This window comes from Artemia franciscana, chromosome 14 (genome assembly GCF_032884065.1).
Source record: "Artemia franciscana chromosome 14, ASM3288406v1, whole genome shotgun sequence".
NCBI lineage: Eukaryota > Metazoa > Arthropoda > Branchiopoda > Anostraca > Artemiidae > Artemia > Artemia franciscana.
Window position 1 is genome coordinate 1,974,866 of NC_088876.1, and position 23,303 is coordinate 1,998,168.

The 23,303-nt window shown below is 34.5% G+C and overlaps 1 protein-coding gene across 1 annotated transcript in view; it reads left to right on the top strand.

Annotated features, from left to right (window-relative positions):
- Positions 1-23,303, top strand: part of LOC136035171 (zinc finger protein 704-like) — a 115,868-nt gene that overhangs the window by 13,553 nt on the left and 79,012 nt on the right. The window contains exon 3 of the mRNA XM_065716743.1: positions 16,955-17,094. Coding sequence (XP_065572815.1) covers positions 16,955-17,094 — 140 coding nt within the window. The remainder of the gene's footprint in view (positions 1-16,954; positions 17,095-23,303) is intronic.

Here is a 23,303-nt window from a genome sequence, read left to right on the forward strand (position 1 = left end):
TATTTCATTTTATTTTTTTCTTCTCCGAGTAAGTGACTCGTTTATTTTCCCCTTTTTTTACAGGCCAAAGAGCCATTGGGGGAATAGTAAAATGTAATATTGTATGTTTGTTTCGTAATGAATAAATCTTATCTATCTTATTTTTTTGTTGAAGACGATGATATGCTCTGAAGGTACAATTGTGTACAGATATGAAGTTTCAACTGTAACTCTTCTCAACTTCTTTTTTTTTTCATAGCCAAAAACTGCCTTGATTTACCACCTACAATCACAAGCAAAACAAATTAAAAAACTATCATATGAAGAAATCTTCAAATGGGAGCAGTTATGCTGTACAAGTTTTACTTTGAGGCATTCGATTTAAACAACCAGTAACTCACATGAAACATTTATCTAGTGATTTTACAGGTATCCTCCCCCCCCATGGCGGCAGCCAATTTACAAAATTTTAAAAAGAAAATTCCTTTTCTTCTCCATCCCCCCCCCTTATATTCTCCGCCTGCCTTTTTACTCACTAATTCCCTTAATTCGCCCTTCATTTAACCTGTCATATCAAAAAAAAGAGATGTTTTTTTTTTACATTAAACATTTTGACCCTTAAATTAATGTCTTAAATAGCTGAATTTTTACGATTGAAAAATATAATTTTAATTTTGGCAGCATTTTGGGATGTTTGATTATCTAAGGTAGTATGTGACCTTAAGATAACCTGCATTAAGATCTCGTACCAACCCAATTTAAATTGGGTTAAGGTTTTTCTTAGCTGAATTTAGATTTACGGAAATAAACTTTTAAACAGTTACAATTGTAAATTTAGGGAGCTTGACTTACTCTTTATGAATTTACTACTATTGATTCTTCTTTTTGTTTGATTACTTCTTCGCCTGACACGTCTTTAAACATTTTTTGTAAAAATTTTGGTTACTATGGGCTAGGGTTCGTTTTTCACCAGGTTGCTCCTAATGGGGAGCCCTGATATGGAGACGCTAATCGTTTTCAACAAGTTCCAAAGCTCCCGGGGGTTGTATTTTGCAATAAACTTTTACAGTTAAGGTAGACCTATGCTACCGTTTCTCATTTTCAATAGATTTTTCTTCACTTCGCAATTTTTTTTGAAAACGTGTTTTAAACTCCTGTTACTGCGGGTTGTAGTTAGTTCCATTCTTTACTAGGTTGTAGCAGTAAACTAGTTTACTAGGTTGTAGCAGTGTCCTAGATATGGAGATGCTAATCGTGTTCAAGAAGTTCCAAAGCTCCCGGGGGTTGTATTTTGCAATAAACTTTTACCGTTAAGGTGGACCTATGTTATCGTTTCTAATTTTCAATAGATTTTTCTTCACTTCGCAATTTTTTTTGAAAACGTGTTTTTAAACTCCTGTTACTGCGGGTTGTAGTTAGTTCCATTCTTTACTAGGTTGTAGCAGCCATCTTCTTTCTGGAGCTGGAGACTCTGGAGACTGGAGACTTTCTGGAGACTCCTTCTTTGCTGGAGACTCTGAAGCGTAATCTCAGTATATTTCTAGACCGTGCGGCTACTGAAATTGAACTCCGAGCGAGTTCTGTGTTATAAAGCAGAGATCAACGTCAATTTTCTGTTATGATTGTAGCATTCGGTACCTAGTAAAGAATGGAGTTCAGCCCATAGTAACCGAAAACTTACAAAAACGCTGTTTGAAAAAGAAGAAAACTGTAAAGTGAGGAAAAACTGCCATTAAAGGTGATTAAGGAAATGCAACGTTGATCTCGATTAATCTTCATGTTAAAAGTTTATTGTGAAAACACATTTTTGGGTATTTCAAAAAATTGATTGAAAATACTAAAAATGGTGTCGGATCGAAATGAAAACCGCAGCGTTGGAATCTACATTATCGAAACCCTTATATAGGAAAGTATACCCCCCCAATATTGAACAAGGAACTCGTTTTTTTGTATGGGTAGCACTGATATGTCCTCTTTTTTCTTGTTTTTTTTTCTTCGTCATCTGTTTGAGGATTTACTATAAAAAAAATTGCGCAAGCGCCCATAAAAAGAAAAAATTCATCGCGATAGGTTGTAATAAGCAATTTAAGACAAAAAAAAAGACGCGGAAAATTACAAGTTGTATTGTTTTAATGAGCAATATGGAACGTGCCCTAAGAGAGGGATCTATCATACTTGTGGGCCGCATTATCAATTGAAATAATTGAACGGGCCGCAGAACTTGTTAAATTCTGAAGTGAATAGGTACGTGCAGAAACAATTAAAAGCCCTTAATTTCATCTTTGAACATAGGAACAAATAACATACATATAGAAAGAAACACAAATTTATTGCCTAATAGTAAGTTGTTGGATTCCAACTGAAGGCCGTGATTAAGTGAACTGATGGAGCTCAAAATCCCTTGTTAAAATTGAAAATTTATATTTAAAAAGTACTCGAGTATTCATTGGCGGAAGATACCGCTTTTAATATCAGGCCGTAGCTTCTTGAAGATTCTACAAAATGTTTTTCCGGGATTTGCTGTATTTCCTGCAATTGCTTAGAAGTCTTACAAAATGTCTAGCTCTTTTTCACAGGTGTACACTATGAAAGATATTGCTTTTAGAACAAAATCGGTACTGTCATGAGCAGAAGACAATAACCTGTAAGATAATCGCAACCATTTTTCGATGTATTTTCTTATTTTCTAACAGTCCCATAGAATATTTTCAGCTACCTGAAGTTTTTACAAGTTTTTTGTCAGAAAGAATCGTTTCAGATCGCCGATAACACCCCTAGAGACCAGATTGACAAGCTGGTACAATTAACCTGCTATTTCCGCCAATGGATAAGTGTTGTTTGATGGGTTTTTGACAATCGACTGTCTCTAGAGAATTGTGAGACATAAGACTAGCCTAACTTCGATTTTGAACCTCGATGTTTTCAAGTTCACTTTATTACGGCCTTACGTTAGAATTCATAGTTACGCTGGTGTACGAAGGGTGTTTAGGTTAAGGTGCGGCATACATATAAACAAATTTTAAAATAAACTAAACTATTTTTGAATATTAGTATTTTCTAATTTTCAGCAATTCTTCTGCAAGATACTACTTGATGAAAATGACTAACGGGCCGCACAAAATTTTCAGGCGGATAGAAGGTTAGACATCCCTGCTCTAACACGTAGCATAACAAAACTGTAGACTTTTAGCCAAGAACCAGTCAATAAACTAGCGTTGACTAAGTAAAGGGTTGTGTGCACCCCTTGTAATGTAATATTTTTCTATTTATTTTTCCCCAATCACTTCATATACAAGGGATTGTCGTAAAGCTTGAAATTTCGATCGAAAATTCTTGGGGCGTTTTAAGGGCCAAAGATGTTTTGAACGCACCTAAATATTATATATTAATACAAGACGCTCGGTTTTAATTGTTCTTATGGATTCTTGTTATGCTGCTCTAGGGTGCAGTATAACAAAATTCTATGAGTGAGTGCTTCCGAAGAAACAACTTGTTTTTAAAACCTCCTCCCACACGAAATACTCTGCCATAGTACAGTAGATTGATGCTCTGCTTGGTACGAGAGGGTCCAGGGATTAATCCCGCCCCGATAAGGTTGGACGACAGGTTTACTACTTATCCCTGTAAAAAAGACCCAGAAACTGAAACGTAGGTTCTACGCACCACGCGGGTACTGGCCGTAGAGGATTTTCATCCTTTTTTTTATCCCGCGTGAGAAAATTCCAGAAGACTTACGTAAAAAGATTTAAAATCTGTACAGCAAGTGGAGGTCTATTACCCTCATCCCTATATAACTGTTGGCTATTAGGATTAACTAGAGATAGGGAGTTCCACCATTCTCTTTCAGCTGTGAACGGCCTCTATAATAACCCGAGAAACGGTAGGTAATTTGGTAGTGATTGCGTGCAAAATAGGATGGGCTGATACCCAAGCACCTACCTGGTTTTATAGCTCTGAATGTGCGAAGGAAAGAAGATTAGTTTGAAATAACATATAATTACGTGCCTAATTTCATATTGAAATTTAAGGAAACAATGGCGCCAGGCCTACTGCGCTGGGATTAGACTTAAGACAGTTGACGACAAAACTAACTACCATGAACAAGAAACATATTCAATGCCATGATGATTTAGCTAGCGTTAAGTCAAGCCAATCAGAATTTTTCATTTGAATTTTCAGCCAATCAGAAAATTCTATGAAAAATCTGATGGGCATAAATTAGCGCTAGTCAAATCTTTGAATTAAAAAGGTAAAGGTAAAGAATACGGCATTGGGCTTTACAGTTCCTACCGGCAGTGCTGATCTCTGTTTCTTGGCCCTTCAGCCAGAAAGGGCAAGGGGGCTGGAGGTAGTGGTCATTCTGGCCTCTCTTGCTTCCCGGACAAAATCTTGATAGCCCCACCATGTCTCCCATAATTTTTCAGGCTAAAACTTAGCAAAGCTTTCATTTATTAAGACAATTATCTCCAATTTAATAATTAATTAATAATTCATTTTAATTTATTAATTAAATTATTTGTTTTTTATTAGTTATTTTAGTTATTTAATTATTATTTAACTATTTTCATTGTTTTTATTTCACAAATAATTTAATAGTTTATTAATTATTTTAATTTATTAACTACCCCCTGTATTTTAGTTAAAAAAAAATCTAAAATGATTATAATGATTAGAATATTTATTTGAAATTTGGTTCCCCTAAAACTTCTGCACCTGGGGCAAGTGTCCCCTCTGCCCCCCTAAAACCCCCGCTGGTTGGGGCTAGCCATCCTGTGCTTTTGCACACTCGTCCTGTTTACCCTCGCCGGATTTCTGCAGGTACACATTTAGAGCTGGGACGACTGTGGATGATCTTTCAGAGTCACACCACTGACCCCCGTTCCAAGCCAAATAACCAGCGACGCCAGGAGTCGAACCCTGTTCTCACGGACAGATTTCAAGTCTAACGCGCTAAATACCAGTGTTGATAAAATCTGACTTAAAAATATACTCTCCTGATAAATATATATAAATGCGAGTCAACTATGAATGCTAGAAATTGGATTTAAACCAGTTCCTCTGTAATGAGAAACCCCGGCGCAATTTCTTTTGATAGATTAATTTGTTTTTCTAGCAAAATCCTCTAATGGCAGTAAAGAGGTGAGTTGATACTATATGAACAAAAATTATTGTCTCTTATTTGCCATAACATGCATTTGTAAAACTAGCTCAAATAAAACGACTCGTGATACTTCCTTAGGTTTATAGATTTCTAAAATCTAGCGCTTTACTGAAAACACAAAACTGACGGAAAATATAAGACGTTCTTGTAGGAGTAGGCAGGTCCTCGTACCGATAAGTAATCTGTAGAAAATAAAACATTAATTTATAAGGCTTTCATTAGTCTTTCACCGACCATAATATCGATAACTTTTAGTATAGGCTACTATTTAAATTCTATAAAAAAAAACTCGGTTTTCAGTAGAGGGGTAGTCGCTCAGCATTCTACAAATGTATTTTTGTAGACGTTTTTATATAAACTGCGAAGCTAATTTTTGTTCCTTTTCGGTTTGAATTTTCCTCTTTACTTCCCTCAGATTTTTTTCTAGAATTGATTTAAGTTAAAAACAATGTTTGTTTTTATCTTGGATGGCTCATACACGAGGTCATGTCGTATAATCACGGTTAAGGCAATGAAGGAAATCAAGAAATTCACGAATTTGTCAGCTATTATCCAGTTCCAGTTCTCTTCAGATGTGATTAAAACACGCTCCTTTGAAACCTTGACCGAGGGGCTGCCGACTTTCAAAGATCATGTACACCAGGCGGTGGGCACTGCAAATGACGAAAGTGCCCCAAGCATGCTATGAAAGTTGCCATACACTGCGGGCTGTTGCTTGGTGGTACAAGTGCCGTTCCTGATTGTATACCATGTGGCAGAGAGTGGGCAGCCTTCCGACTTGACAAAACTTAATTGTAAAATCTGCCGACTTTAAGTCAAAGTTGGGTTGCACATTATATCTCCTTTACTATCATCAAATGTAAATATATTTCAAGGAAATTTGAAGATTTAAAAAATCCTTCTCTGTCACCGCCCCAACGTAATGTAAGTAACGTATAGTTCAAAATAAATATTAAGTAGCAGTATCTTATGCGAATGGTAATTTTGGTGTGTGTGTGGGGGGAGGGGTATCAAAACAAGCTTGAGTTTGAACAGTTTATACGGAAAACAGAAGGGATCGTTGAAAACTTGAGATTTTGGGGGTATAAGGCGCCGAAGCCATTGTGAACGTGTTGGGACCGTACCATGCATACCAATTCGTTAAATTTGAAAACTCCGGAATATAATTGATCGACCCTCAATCATAGTATATAAAAGTACATAAAATAGCAATCATACTTTTTCGAGATAAAAATCGCTTTGAATGGCATTTTTCTAATTGTCATATCTGAGTTTTTGTAAAGTGATGAAGCTAAGGTTCTGTTAATTTTGATTTTTTTTATCGAGGACTTGTTTAACCTTAAGTTATACTTTTTATTGGTTTCTTTTTAAATTATTCTCTATTTCGACAGAAATGGTCTATGTCCACATTGCCGAGATATTCGCTTAGATTTTATTTTAATGCTCTTCTTCGGAAAAAGTCGTCATTCTCCATAACTTTTGGCTTTTACATGTTTCTAATTCTTTGTAATATTTTTTTTTTATCTTGAGGAGGCCTGTTTCAAACTGTGACTCTAAAAAGCCTAATTAGATTCATTTCTCTGCTCAAGTATCTTGGTATAGTTAAGCCACCTTTTCGTTAGGGGTTCACAGATTAAACGGAAAGTTGATTGACCAATGGAAGTGCGAGGAAATTGTTTTTTAACACGACACAGGAAAACGGGGTTTGCTTTTGGAATTTGTGGCAATTTCTGGTGTGTTTTTCTGGCCGAAATCGTGCCAATTTCTGGTGTTTTTTCTGGCCGAATTCATGCCGATTTCTGGTGTGCTCTTTCTGGACTGAAATCGTGCCGATTTCTGGTGCATTCTTTCTGGCCGAATTCGCACCGATTTCTGATTTCTGGTCGAATTCGTGCCGATTTCTTGTGTGTTATTTCTGGCTGAATTTTTGCCGAGTTTCTGATTTCTGGCTGAATTTGTCCCGATTTCTAGTGTGTTATTTCTGGCTGAATTTTTGCCGAGTTTCTGATTTCTGGCCGAACTTGTCCCGATTTCTGGTATGTTTTTCTGGCCGAATTCGTGCCGATTTCTGGTATGTTCTTTCCGATTCCTGGTGTGTTTTTCTGGCCGATTTCTGGTGTGTTCTTTATATATATATATATATATATATATATATATATATATATATATATATATATATATATATATATTATTAAAGCAAACAGAACGATAAGAAATACATGTGAATGGCATGTCGTTCATATGAAAAATGTTTCTTTCCAAAATTATTGCTCTAAACGAATTTTCCTAAAGTCAACCAATCTAGTTCATCTTTTGAAGCCGAAAAATCTTAGTGCCGCCAATTTCCAGAAAAAGTTATCTAAGCTTTTACTATACAAGTATCGCCCATTTAAAGTAGAAGGTAATAATATTAATATTTATTAAATATTAGTTAAAATATACGTATTATTTGTAATTCAATATCAATTATGCCAGGTGGATTCTAACATTATGTTAATGTTATTCGGATGATTTGTATAATATTCCTGTTAAATATGTATTAATATACTCGTTACAAAATTTCGTTTCTTAGATTCGAAAATGTGTCAATGCCCGAATTCAGGGTATAAATGGAGTGCTTCTTCGGTTTTCAGTAAGATTTCTGGACCAATTGATTTTGTTTTCGAATGTCTAACCTTTGGAACAATGTTTTACCTCAATTTTAATGATAAAATCATGTTTCACTTTATGGGAACCTTTACTTTTATCTGTAAATTAAATGTTTGAAATAGGAAAAAGTTTCAATGGAATTCGTTTTAGATTTATCTGTGGCAATGTTTTAGTCTATAGTTCTGTTTCAGTTTAAATTTTCTTATTATTCAATTTTTATATGAAATGGATTTAACCCATAGACAAAAGAATCGATTAATTATTCCTCTCTCTTTCTCTTTTTTATCTATTTTTTTACATATAAAAAAAGAAGAGGGAAATGCTGGATATTGAACCTGCAATAATTTTGACACGTGACGGGAATTGAAATTCCCAGATAATAAAAATAACATTACAAAAGAGGTTACCTCACTCAATTCGTGCACTTCTTATACTTACGTAAGAGGATAAATTTGACCAGAAACCGCTAGCAAGAAAGGTAATTAAAAGGGATAAGGACTAGGACTACCCCCCCCCCTTTTACACTAGGACTAGGGCTGGACTAGGATTGACCCTCTTTTTACAACATTAATTATACATATTCTGCAATGCCCTGATTCCACACGCAGGAAAGTTATGTAGGTATTATGTGCGGGGGGGGGGTATTACAACTCTGAGAAAGTGCCAGAATAAAGCGAATTATATGAACATTATAAGTTATTGTGGAAAAGTTACTGAGATTTTGGGAAGGTGGGGGACACTTCTCTCCATAATGGTAATAATCATTACTGCAAATTATTTAAAGATACTTACCTGTTATCCCGACCACACTCAAACATCAGAAACAAGAAGTAGGGAATTCTTTTTGTAAAACAGTGAAATCTAATTTGAATGAATATTTCGGCCCTATGTCCAAGGGCCGTCCTCAGCAAAACATAAATATATAGAAGAAGAAAAGCTTAAAACAACATACGACCAATAAAACTTTTTTTTTTTTTTTTTTTTTTTTTTTTAAGTCCTTGTTGAACTTCGCAGAAGTAAGGATGCTGGGACTGTTTAAAAAATATATTTTAGTTTTATTGGTTGTATATTGCTGGTAAGTTTTTTCTTCTATGTATTTATGCTTTGCTGAGGACGGCCCGTTGTCACAAGCCCGAAATATTCATTCAAATTAGATTTCTAATGTTTTACAAAAATAATTCCCTATTGTTCTTCTTGTTTTTGATGTTTGTGATGGAAAGACAGTGGGCTTCGTCGCTATTTACGACCACACTCAAGTTCTTGATCTAAGTAAAACCAGTTTCTCTGTCTGCCTTTGGAGATAATCAGCTTAGCTCGAGTGTCATAAACTAGTATAGACGTAAAATTTTATTAAATATTCAACATATAGAATCGGCTAGGTATTTAATATAATGCGTTCTGGGCGGGCGGCTTTCCATAATTTTCTAGTGTCCATAGTTTTGTTACTAAAGTATTATATTTTTATCATACTTTGGTATATTTCATTATGATTAAACCTAACTTCACTTCTTGAATGTGGTCGGGGTAACACTTAAATACCTATTTAAATTGTGTTTAAGTTTGTGTTTTTCCTTGATTTAGTTTTGTTACGTGAAAGCCATTTGTAATTTGGCTCAAACGCAAAATAAGGAATTGGTATTAATCAAATATCTGCTAGCCTGCAGTTATTTACCTGAGAACGAAAAACCATGGTGAAAACGAATAGGTTAGTAGGACGCTTTTTGCGCAAATGTCAAGGCCGAATTTAAAACTATTTACAGAATTTGGCAATCGTGCCAACCGCGGAAGTAAACTTTAGTTCACCAAAAATATTAAAAGGATTGAGGTTGGAATACTTGGGTCAAGTTCCGTGAAGTCAACGCTCTATTGCAAATTTGCGCAGTTATCAGACAACCCTGTGTCAATAACTTTTTGGCAAGATTTTTAAAAATAAACTTTTTATCGTTTCTTTTTTTCTCTTACAGAGTTATAAAATAATAGTACTTTTTAAATTTTAATTACTTTAGAAAAATATGGTACCTGTCTTGATATCTATATAAAGAAGACGTGAGAGAAATCATTTACCAATTAAAGGGATTATTTCTTAAGTGCCTTGACAGTTTGTTCGGTCGTGTCGAAGGACCAGGCAGGTATGCTGGGATGAGTACCGGTAAAAGGGACAAATCCCCAGAAAGGGCAGGGGGAATGGGATAATGTGTGTATTGTTGGAAATTATGGAAATATCGTTTCTTATTTTTCGTTTCCAGATAAATAATCTTTCTTTTTAAGATTTAATGACTTCTGAAAAATATGGTAGCCTACCTGTCTCTATCTATATTAATTAAAAAGGAAACAAGTTTTTTCAGCTCAAAGAAAGGAGCAAAACTTAAACCGAAAAGAAATTATTGCGCGTTTGAGGGGATTTCCCCCTCCTCAACACCTTGCTCTTTAGGCTAAAGTTTTTCGACACTTTTAAAAAAGTTACTTATTGTTCTAATTAAACGACCTTTTCTTTCATATTTTAGCGTAAAGAGTAAGGCGTTGAGAGGGGAAAACCCTCTTCATATACGTAATAATTTCTGTTTGTTATAAGTTTTAATGTTGCTTCTTACTTTGAGCCGAAAAAACTTGTTTTTTATTTAATTTCTTATTATTTCTTAAATAATGTCATGAAATCTGGCGGAAAATTCCTCTTCCCCATGGAAATATCCTTTGGACAATTCAATCCATGTAAAAACTTACCCTGAACAATTACCCTTAACATGCCCATACGTAAAAAATTGAGCCGGTAAAGGGAATGCAAGACATCAAAAGGAATTTCGTATGAGGATTCTGGCAAATTCCCCCCAGTATAAAATTTCCCCTGAAAAGTTCACCCCCTAGAAACTTCCGTCTTCTTGGTAAATTTTCCCCGTGCAAAATCCTCCCAGCAGAAAATTCGTCCTCTCGTCCCTACCTGAAAAATGCATGCATACTTCCCAATAACAAATACTATACATAAACAATATTCAAATTACTATACAAATACTCAAATTACCCAATAACAAATACTATACATAAACAATATTCAAATTTTATAAATTAAAGACATTTCCCCAGGGGCTGTGGGGGGTCATGTTATCTGCAGACATAATTGTTGGACCTTTCAACTATGCTGAACAATATAGCTATCTCAAAATTTGATCGTATGATTTTGGAAAGTAGTGGCATAGGAGGGAGCCTACTTGCCCTAAAAAAGGAACTAGAACTTTTAATTTCGGTTAGAATGAGCCCTCTCCCGATGTTCTGGGTCTACTGGGTCGATATGATCAACCCTGAAATTAAAAGGTTTCATTCCTATTTTGAAACGTTATATTTTAGTACTTTTTAATGTTAAGAGAACAATAGGACACTTTTTCAGTGTTACTCTTTCTCCTGGAGCAGTGTCTAGCTTCTTTTTTTCTTAAAAATTTGTGAATTCTCTGTGTAATGGCAAAAATTTGCTTTTACCTTCTAGCGTATCTGGAATCTTTTTTAAAGAAGTTTCATAAATATTTATGTTTCCAACATTTCCTACAATATTCGTATGGTTCAATTATTTGCTGTTTTGTAAATTTTCCTCTGCCAAATGCGATTCCAAGGTCAATCACCACCAACAAAATTGTGAAAATATTTTAGAAGATTAGACGTTGGTAGATCATTTTTCTATCATACCAACTTCACATTTCAGGGGTAATATTTTCCCAGCTACTGAAAACTTAAAATAAAATTTTCTAATTCTGTACGCGAAAAAATTAAACAGTGACAATTTTATTTCCACATTTCAAACATAATCCCTTTTTCCAAGAATTCCAAATAGTATTCCTTAAACAGCACCCCCTTTCTTTGAATTTGTCCCTTTTACCGATACAGATTCCTGAACACCTGCCTGGTCCTTCGACAACAAATACACAAGGGCCGTAGGGGGGAGGGGGTTAAACAAGGATTTTTCGGAGGGTTTACACAAAAAACCTAAAAAAAATGTATAAAAAGTTTTTTATGTCCAATTTTGATACGTTTTTACAAGTGAGACAAACATTTCGAAGAGGGTTCAAATCGCCCAACCCCCACCCCCTGGATACGGCCTTGAAATCGGGTTTTCGCTTTTTCAACATTTTTATGGCATGCACATATCAAAACAAATCTTCACTTTTTGTATAATTCTGGTCATTCATCTTGGCGGGGGGGGAGGGCAGTTGTCTTACCGCCTTTGTGGATGTCCCTGCATCCAGGGCCGATTTCAAGTATTTGAACCCATTTCAAAAAGTATTTAACCTCCCCCTCCGTCTCAGACACTAATGGTTTTGATTTTTGGCAGCTGCCCTGCCCCGTTCTGTTTCCATCATAGGAATAGAGCTTTGGTCTCTCACGGGAGAGAAAGTTCAACCCTGGTTCTGCAAAAATATCTTTTCGAACATTTCGGAGCAGGGCCCTAAATTTCTTAGAAGGTGTGAGACCCTCTCAAGATTTCACCAGATGTGCTTTGGCCCTCTACCCTCCTTACTATAAGTCTAGAACTTCCATGTCATCAGTGCATTGAAAGTAAATAATTGCCCATAGGCACTTACTTAAGAGAGTGCCCAAATTTCTCTATATTTTTTCCATAATTTACCTATATTGTTGGTTTGATGAAAAATAGGGAAGAAAAAGAAAGGTACATAAAAAAAGACGAAAGACTAACTTTTAAAAGTGAACTCCACGGTACCAGAGAGCGGCTTAGCGAAAATCTTTGCCGAAGGATTTGTTTTTTAAAGTGTGGAAATAACCCTTTTTTTGTCAAACTGAGCCAGTGTGGTCTTATGACGTATCTAGGAGGTGGGAGTTTCCAGGTTTGTACGTTATTTCCTATATTTTTGTGAATGTACTTCTTCGTTTTTGTCGTTCGACAAAACGACGACGTTTAGCCAGTGTGGTCTCAGAACCCATTTAGGAGGAGGCAGCTCCTAGGTTTTATAGTATATTCTCTTTTTCTTATTTTTTATATTTGTTTTGTATATATATTTGTTCCCCCCTCCCCCATCAAAAGTTGTCTTGAAGTCTGTCTAATTGCGCAACACCTTGATTGCAAAATATGCAAAAAGAGATAATGTGTTACTTGTCACGTATGCTGATTAACGACCACTAGAAACAATAAAAGTCTTTAACAGTCTACTTTTGATCTTTTCTTTTTTCTCTCTCTCTTTTTTGATGAATACAAGCCGTAAATTAACAGATGGCCAGATGTGAAAATTTTCATTAAAAAGTAAATGGCTCAAATGAACAAGCCACGAGTTGGACAATTTTGATATCGGTGTTACTTGACGCAACAAATGGGAACTTGTCAAAATTGCACTTTGATTTATGCGGAATGATGGACATCAATCAATTTGGAGTTTGTTGCATCTTTCCGAAGGTCTGCTTAGAAACATCATTAATTTAATCTATGTTTTAAATTTCTTGGTCTTGTTGGACATCATTGGGCAATTCAAAGGCACCAAAAATAGTGTACGCGCCTGTTATGCATGAAAAGCATTAGAAAGTGTAAGAAATATAAATCACTTAGGATTTCATGTGCTGTTTGCCTCCCTGCTTTGGGTTATATCACTAAGTCACTAAAATTATAAATATGGTCGAAAACAGGGGAATCTTCTATTTGACGTAATTAAATTTATTTTCATTAATGAAAGTAATGAAATTTATTTTCTTACCCTCCCCCCTTATCAACGGCAGTGATTCTGACTTCTCTTCGTGGAAATCAAGAATAAAGAAAAATATCGATTAGCGCCTCCCCCCCTCTGTCCTGCAAAAATTTTCAGGCCATGCCTTAACAAAAATTGAATTTATTAACAAAATTTGTTTCAAGTATTTTTAATTATTATTATGTTAGCCTAATTCAATAGTTATGATTATTTTAGTTACTTTATTATTGAATTTATTGTTATTTCTTTATTAATTGATGATTTATTTTATTATTATTATTATCCTAATTTTATTATTATTATGTAAGTATTTTTTCATTTATTTTTATTAATTAATTAATGCACCCCTACTTCATTGAATTAAAAAAAAGTTTCAAAAATAAATAAAAAATGATTATAACTGTTAAATTATTTATTTTAAATTTCGTTTTCCTAGAATTTCTTTGCCTGTGGCAAGTGCCCCTTCTGTTTCTCCCAAAAACTGCCACTGCCTTAAAAAAAGCCTGAAATGCTGCATATGACTTAGAATGAATACAACTGGAGTTTTTAGTAAAAGTCAGCACCCCGGAAACTCAATGAAACACCCCAAAAAGTCATCAAGGAAATTCCGTTCCGCCATAATTTGATCTAATTGCACAGTAGCTTGTTTTACTTGTTTTCCCACTGCATCTGACGTTTATGCAGAATTTATTCACTCTAATATTTACATTATGTCAATTGTATCCTACGTATATCCGAAAAATAACGTTGATTCGAAATATTTACTGCGATATTTAATTTTTTTGACGTGTATCCGACACGTGTTTATCCGACAAGAGACGTTGATAAAGAATTTAGTCAATCTGATGCTTACATTTAATCAATTTTATCCAACGTTTATCCGACAAAAGACGTTGATTCATTTTTTTTCCGACGTTTATCAGACAAAAGACGTTGATAAAGAATTTATTCAATCTGATGCTTACATTTGATCAATTTTATCCAACTTATCCAACGTTTATCCGACAAAAGACGTTGATTCAATTTTTTTCCGACGTTTATCAGACAAAAGACGTTGATAAAGAATTTATTCAATCTGATGCTTACATTTAATCAATTTTATCCAACTTATCCAACGTTTATCCGACAAAAGACGTTGATTCAATTTTTTTCCGACGTTTATCAGACAAAAGACGTTGATAAAGAATTTATTCAATCTGATGCTTACATTTAATCAATTTTATCCAACATATCCAACGTTTTTCCGACAAAAGACGTTGATTCAATTTTTTTCCGACGTTAATCTGACAAAAGACGTTGATAAAGAGTTTATACACTCTGATGCTTACATTTAGTCAATTTTATCCGACGTGTCCGATGTTTTTCCGACAAAAGACGTTGATTCAATTTTTTTCCGACGTTAATCTGACAAAAGACGTTGATAAAGAGTTTATACACTCTGATGCTTACATTTAGTCAATTTTATCCGAGGTGTCCGGTGTTTTTCCGACAAAAGACGTTGATTCAATTATTTTCCGACGTTAATCTGACAAAAGACGTTGATAAAGAGTTTATACACTCTGATGCTTACATTTAGTCAATTTTATCCGACGTGTCCGATGTTTTTCCGACAAAAGACGTTGATTCAATTTTTTCCGACGTTAATCTGACAAAAGACGTTGATAAAGAGTTTATACACTCTGATGCTTACATTTAGTCAATTTTATCCGACGTGTCCGATGTTTATCCGACAAAAGACGTTGATTCAATTTTTTTCCGACGTTTATCAGACAAAAGACGTTGATAAAGAATTTATTCAATCTGATGCTTACATTTAATCAATTTTATCCAACTTATCCAACGTTTATCCGACAAAAGACGTTGATTCAACTTTTCCGACGTTAATCTGACAAAAGACGTTGATAAAGAGTTTATACACTCTGATGCTTACATTTAGTCAATTTTATCCGACGTGTGGCGAAACCCTATATAGGCCAGTGTATTCTCCTGATGAGCCCTTATGTTGGGTGTTGCCTCTGAATTATTTGTCTACATTATTTTTTCTATTGTTTGGTAAATGACGACTTATACTTATTGACGACATGACTGCCTGTCCATGGATTATTCTTTATGGTTGATTGTGTGTGGCTATGCTGTTTGACCTATGTGATTGTATGGATGAGTAGGGTTAAGGCCTCATTCAAGTGCTGGTCTATATTAATCACTAATTTAGGAAAACAGTCTTCCTTTTCTCCTTCTGTCTCCTTTTTTTTTTTTTTTTTTTTTTTGTGTGTGTTTGTGCTGTAGCATTGGTGATTTCTCTTTTCATTATATATATATATATATATATATATATATATATATATATATATATATATATATATATATATATATACATAAAAAGTCTTTATTCATACAAAACCCTAACCAGAAGCAGACACTGTTACATGATTTAGTACATAAGTTAGACTCCCTCTACTAAGGGCTAAACATACAAATATATACGATTCTTTTTTACGGGTTTGAATATATTTTATATAACATTTTAAGGGAATACAAGCAGATATTAAAGCTAGCGGTTATAAATAAGTTCATGGAAATCACCTTAATTCCTTGATAAAACATATTAAATTGATGTATCACCATCATGTTGACAGCTAGGTCATCTGATGCTACATTTAAATCTGGATGACAGACAGCTTATAATATGCAGAAGAATATACAACGTTGATAAAGAATTTATTCAATCTGATGCTTACATTAGTTAATTTTGCCCGATGTATCAGACGTTTATCTGACAAAAGACGTTGATAAAGAATTTAACAAACAAATACAACGTAGAGACAATAGGGAAAATTTTAAGACAGTGGAAATTGTCCCTAAAATTTTCCCTATTGTCTCTACGTTGTATTTGTTTGTTATGGAAAGGCAGTGTGGTCTTCGTCGCTATTTTCGATAAAGAATTTATTCACTCCGACGTTTATCCGACAAAAGACGTTGATAAAGAATTTATTCCCCCATTCTGTCAATTTTATCCGACTTTTATCCGAAAAAAGACGTTGATAAAGAATTTATTCACTCCGACGTTTATCAGACAAAAGACGTTGATAAAGAATTTATTCCCCCATTCTGTCAATTTTATCCGACTTTAATCCGAAAAAAGACGTTGGTTAAGAATTTATTCACTCCGACGTTTATCCGACAAAAGACGTTGATAAAGAATTTATTCCCCCATTCTGTCAATTTTATCCGACTTCTATCCGAAAAAAGACGTTGAGAAAGAATTTATTCACTCCGACGTTTATCAGACAAAAGACGTTGATAAAAAATTTATTCCCCCATTCTTTCAATTTTATCCGACTTTTATCCGAAAAAAGACGTTGATAAAGAATTTATTCACTCTGAAACTTACATTTGGTCAATGTTATCCGACCTATCCGACGTTTATCCTGCAAATAACATTGGTACAGAATTTATTCACTCTGATACTTAAACTTTGACAATTTTTCAGTAATCGTAAACGTCGCCCGGTGAATGACTCCTGTGACAGCGAAATGGAAACAGAAAATAGCTCATCTGCTCAAGTTATGGACGAGTGCACTGCAGCAATGGTACTCATGAAACTGTCTGGAAGCCCCCGCTCACCTAAATGTAAGAATTGATGGTTCTAATATTTTCTTAAATGTTTATGGTATTAATTTCTGTTCGATGCATTTGATACAGGCATTTATTTTAGAGGAGGGGGTACTTTTGAAACAGGTGGAATAGATAACTAGAAACTAAGGTGAGCTTCAAATCAGGAGGGAGGGGCTCTGCTCACTTGTCAGTTCCAGTCTTTTTGGGGGGGAAGATATAGGTGTAAAGGACCAATCCCTTTTGACCAAGACAACGATCGCCATTCCCATACGTAGTTTCCACCCTCTTCAAAATATCCGTTATATTGCTTGGGGGAGGGGAGGAAGAGGCATATTAAAAAGGCAATTTTTATTATCTTAAGTTACTTTGAAATCTGTTGTTGTTGTTTTTTTTTTGGGGGGGGGAATTACAGCTCTTTGAATTTTTCTGTTAGAGAACTACCATTAATTTTTAACTTGTAATTCTGGTAAGTTGCTGCCACTAATGTTCCAGTGCTGGAAATAGTTCATTTAAAAAATAAAATACATTAGTGTATATATAAGCCGGTTGACCATCCCGTGACTTTCCACAGTTTTTTCCAAAAACGAAAGGCGATTTAGATTAGTAACGGACTTAACGTCCAAAAAGATTTAAAAATACTGATGTTGTAGTTCTGGAAATAGTTACCTATGCCTCTAGAGGCACCCAAGGCATTCAGAAGGAGCCGCCAATCTTCCCACAGGCTTACTGCTGCCAGTACATCCTCCCAGTGAAGCTGGATTGAGTTGTTCAGATTTCACAGATATGTCTGGTACGTCCGGCGCATGATGTTTCCGGGTCTGCCTCTGTGGCGTAAACCCGACGGTTGCCAGTGGAGGGCTGCATTCGGTAGCCGGGGATTGTCCTTACATAGTACGTGGCTAAAGTATCTCCATTGGCGAACTCACCTGATATCTGTCACAAGAGGCTCAACCGTTTTGTCGAGGATGGATTGGTTGGTTATCTTGTGTTGCCAGTGGATGTTGAGAATTTTCTTAAGCTGACATTGTGACATTCTGGATTTTTTCCCAATTTTTTAAGATAAAAAAAAAAGGTAAAGGATACGATCCATTTCTTTAAAATATTTCACTTATCATCAAAAATAGAAATAAATAAGATAAATAAATTGCAAAAAAAGAAAACAAAACGCCAAAAAAACAAAAAACTAATGATCAATTTAACAAAATTGATACATATGGTTGTTGGAGTTTCCATTTAACCAATTCCAAAAATCAAAAATCATTTATTTTCAAAAATCAAGTTTCAGTTTTTTGGTACTCGGAAGAAATCAATGTACTTGTGTATTATTAAGAACACACTCAATAAGTGAAGTTAGGTTCTTTCGGGAAAAAAAAACTACGATGCAGGTACATTTTATGAGAAAATCCGGTTTCATAGCCACAAAGACAAAACTCAATTTAGTTTGCTACGCATAGTGATAGAAGATAGTGTCTGAACATGGATTTTGAAATGAAGATTTGGCATTTGCCAAGACTGAAATAGAGGCAATTATATTTTTCCAGGATTAAAGGGGTTGTTACCCACAACGAAACAGTGCGTCAATGAACACAACATAACTTATGACTTTATGACTCTTACTCTCTTTACTCTCTTTATGACTTTATGACTCTCAACATAGAATTATGACTTTATCCTCTTACGAGAAGGAACATTGAGGTTAGGTATTACCTAATTAAAATGTACCTGTATCGTAGTTTGTTTTACGAAAAAACCTAACTTCTCTTATTGAGTGTGTTCTGAATAATAGTACCAAATCCATTTTCTCAAGTTTCAATTCAATTTTCAAGGATACATTAAATTAGCATAAACATAAAAAAAGTGGTACTTGTCTGTCAAACAGAATATCCTCAAGAATTACGCGGTCAAGATTAAGCAAAACCGGTTTGAATCGGTTATGGTTTGTTTATTTTTGAGAGAAAACTACGATGTAGTTGAATTTAATTAAATATTTAATATTTAAAGGTGGTTAGGGGGGTTAGGTTAAATTAGGTTAAGTTGGGTTAGGTATTTAATATAATGTTTTTGCGCCCCCTGCTTTCCATAATTCTCTGTCATGGTTTCCATGATTTGTTTCTAAAGTATTATATTATCATCGTGTTTTGCTATATTTCATTAGGATTAACATAACTTAACTTCTTGAGGATGTTCTGTTTAACAGACAATTACCAAAATACTCCTAAACGTGTCTAATTGAAAAGAACGATCAATGCAGAATGAATATTAAATAAAAAAAACAAGTTAAAAAATAAAAAATACTTAATTAATTAATACTTAATAAAGTAAAAAATAAAATAAAAAAAAGGAGCCGGGTCGCTCCTTACTACAGTTCGTTACCACGAACTGTTTGATTCGTTACCACCAACTGTTTGATACTACAACTGTGAACAACAATTCATCAAATAGTTCGTGGTGACGAACTGGTAACGTAGTAAGGAGCGACCCGGCTTATTAGTAACCGAAACTATAAAAATGGAATTCTGATACCAATAGTTACATCAAAAGAATAGCATTTTTATTTTGATTTTAAATATATAAGTTTCATCAAATTTAGTCTTCCCCATCAGAAGTATATAGTCAGATAATATTGACTTGAACTTGCTCTTTCATTGACAACACCTGAAGAGTTTGATACTAGCATACTGATTGTTTTTAGTTACACGTGGATCTGTAAAAGTAAGAAAATTTGCCGCTGTTAGTATTCAGGATTAGGCTACCGGACTGGCCCTCTTCTGCAGGTTTTACAAGTAAAAGAAAAGATAGTTCTGCAATTGAAGTTCCCAACTTTTTGCGTAAATATTGTTGTGAGTCCTTTGGACTAATTTGGGAAGCCCCCCCCTCGTTTTCATCTTTTGTCGGTTCTACTCTTATTATGGAATTGTTTCATGTTGTGTATATTTGACCTCTGAACTGTGCTTACGCAAAGGATTATTTTGCGGAAATCAATCCCTTGCGTAAGCACAATGTTATAAAGCGTTTTTATTGTTTTAAAAAGTAGAGTTGTGACAAAGAGTCAAACTTTAGCGTAAAGAGCGAGGCGTTTAAGAGGGGAAAACCCCTTTCATATACAGAATAATTTCTGTTCGTTTTAAGTTTTTATGTCGCTCCTTACTTGCAGTTAAAAAAAACTTGTGTTTTTTATTTAATATGAGTAAAAAGAAATTTAAGTTTTGATATTGACTTGTTTATCTATCGCAAACCCTTATTTTAGTTTAGGTCTAGTTTAGGTCTATCTAGTTTAAGTTTAGGTCTATCGCAAACCCTTATTTTTACCATTTTTGTCAAGAAATTGTTCCATGTTTCGTGCGCATTTTATGAACTTGTGAATAAATAGGAGAGGGTTTATAACACCCTTGCCCTCACCGTAATAGCATTACATTAATCAGATTTTTTAATGTTCTGTTACTTTTTTTTTATTTTCTTTCGAATAACTAAATATTTAAGATCCTTAAAAAAGGATACGGTCAGGATGACTCTACTATTACTGGTTCTCTGCTGATTTGTATATTTTAAAAATCATGATTTTTTCTTTATAATTTAACTAACTAAGCAATTAACTAATTGTAAAATAACAATTAACTAATTAATTAAAAAACAGTACTTAACTAAGCAATTCGTCATAATCTGCTAAGTCAGTCTTAAAAGCTTGAAATGTTAAAAGCTTGAGGTAAAATTCTAGTTAATTGACTTCTTGCTATCTTAGAAAGGGTTTAGGTTAGGAAAATGAAACTTTCAGGGATGGGTTTACAGGCTAAAGTATGTCCTGGGAAGGTATTTTAAAGTACCCACCTCCACTCCTTCTCCCTCTAGAGGGCCCTGGAATTTGTCTACATGACAGGTCTATACCTATTGAAATTTTGACAAAACAACATTTTACCTTAATTTTCAGTTACTAGTTGCTTTTTCTCTGCCTTTAGTTCTGAAAATGCAATTCCTGTTATTTGAGTAGAATTTTGAGCCATATCAATGTTTTTTTTTTCAATATTTAGGAAATGTATTTGCATATCTTTAAAACCTTATAAAATGGGATTGAGCAAAGTTATGAAGCTGAAAACAATTTTGTTGTACTTCAATTAAGCAGAAGATCTATTTTATAAGGTTTCACTTTTATAACACATATATTTTAAAGGTCACCAAAGGTCAGGGCCCTCTAAAGGGAGAAGGAGTGGAGGTAGTTGCTTCAAAATACCTTCCTGGGACATACTTTAGTGTTTAGAATCATCCCTGAAAGTTTCATTTTCCTAACCTAAACCCTTTCTGAGATAGCAAGAAGTCAATTAACTAGAATTTTACCAAAGCTTGAAATGGAAAAATGACTACATCAATTACCCCCCCCCCCAAAAAAAAAAAAAATATTATGAATATTGTTGTATTATGAACTTCGGCCGAAAAAGGCATAAAAATGTAAATAGGCTACGAGTTTTCAATACAAATTTGTATCTAACTTGAACCCTCCCCTCTTTTGATTCTTGGTCATTAACTGTGACTGTATCCACAATCATTGCGTAAATTGGGAAGATCAGGGGGGTTCCCTATCCCCCTCATGGTGTAAATATCTGAGTGTCACTTGTTCCGCAACACATGGCATACTCCGCCCCACATAGCGACAGGCTTCCACCATGCCGTGAATCTTCCCACCTTGTGTGGCACAATTCTCCTACTCGTGGCTTGTGTCAGGATTTTCAAGATTGATAGCCCCTCATAGTTCATGACCTCTAAGAGGCTTGTTTTGAAACTAGTAGATCGTTCACCTCTATGCTAGTTCAACTGTTATTCGCATCCAAGTGTGTCACAAACAAAGGTACCTAGCCATTTTATCGAAAGTCGATTGATTTCTCATGATATGCATATTGCGTGTTTGAATCGATACTTCAAATTTGTGCTTTATTATTCTTTTATAACCAGTACAATCAGTCAGACATTTTTTGGGAAGAGACTGTGTCCCTTCTCCCCAAAATCTAGGGATTTGAACGATTTAAGGAGTTTTTCCGCAGTGCAACCAAAGCCTGTTATGTAACAATATCAAACAAAAATAATAAATAACATTTTTAGTGAATTTCGAAAACAAATAAAAAAAATTGTTGAAAAGAAACTGTTGGAGAATTTGAAGTGCAATATTCAAAACCAGATCATGCAGCAAAGGGGAATGAAAAAGTAGAATTTCTATGCTTATAACATTGGCAGACCAATTCAGGACTGCTAATATTTCTTGAATAAAAGTTCTGGACAAAGTGGAGACAAAACTTCATCCGACAAACTGGAGACGAAAACTTTTTGACTGTTGGAGACAAAAACTTTTTCCATCTATTCTGACCTTTTTTTCTGGCTATCGGTGACCTGTTTTTTACTGATTCTTCTTTACTACCTTGAGGTCCCCTTGGCCAGGGGCAGCTCTGATCTCTCTTGTAACCGGAGCGAGATCTTGATTAGAACCCCCCTTGTCTGCCACAGAATTTCCAGGCCAAAATTTTTACACTATTTTCATTTATTAACAAAACTATTTCAATTTATTGATTAATTAATGATGTATTTTTAATTATTTTTGTTTATTATTTACATTATTTAATTATTATTAACAATTTTAATTTAGTTATTTTAATTATTATTACTTATTTATTTTTATGTGTTTTTAAATAATTAATTAATAATCTATTAATTATTTTCGTTTATGAACTGTGCCCTCTAATTTGTTTTAATAAAGATAAAATTTGAAAAATTATAAAATGATTGTAACCGTACAATTATTTATTTGAAATTTTGTGCCCCTATAAATTTTGCGCCCAGGCCGAGTGCCCCCTCTGTCCCTACCTTAAAACCCTTGGTCCACAAACAATCACTTAAGTTTTCAAGGTTTATTTTCAAGCTTAATTTTTTTTCTTACATTCCCGTCAAATTATTACGTTTCTGCGAATTGTTAGGTAACATCTCTGTTTCCACCGTCCAAACAAAAACAGCTAAACGGCTAATCAAAAACGGTTAATCTAGCAATTAAACGGCTGAAAGAACCCTTTATACGTATAATTTTTTATATTATTCTTTAAGTTATATTTTTCAACAGTTGTACCCCCCCCTTCTCTTCCCGAAGCGCCAATTCTCTCGAAACAGAATCCTTCGTTCGTCTCTATGGTCGGTGCTGCTGCATTCCGCTGTTTATATCAAATTTTGTGATTTTCATCCAATTATTCATT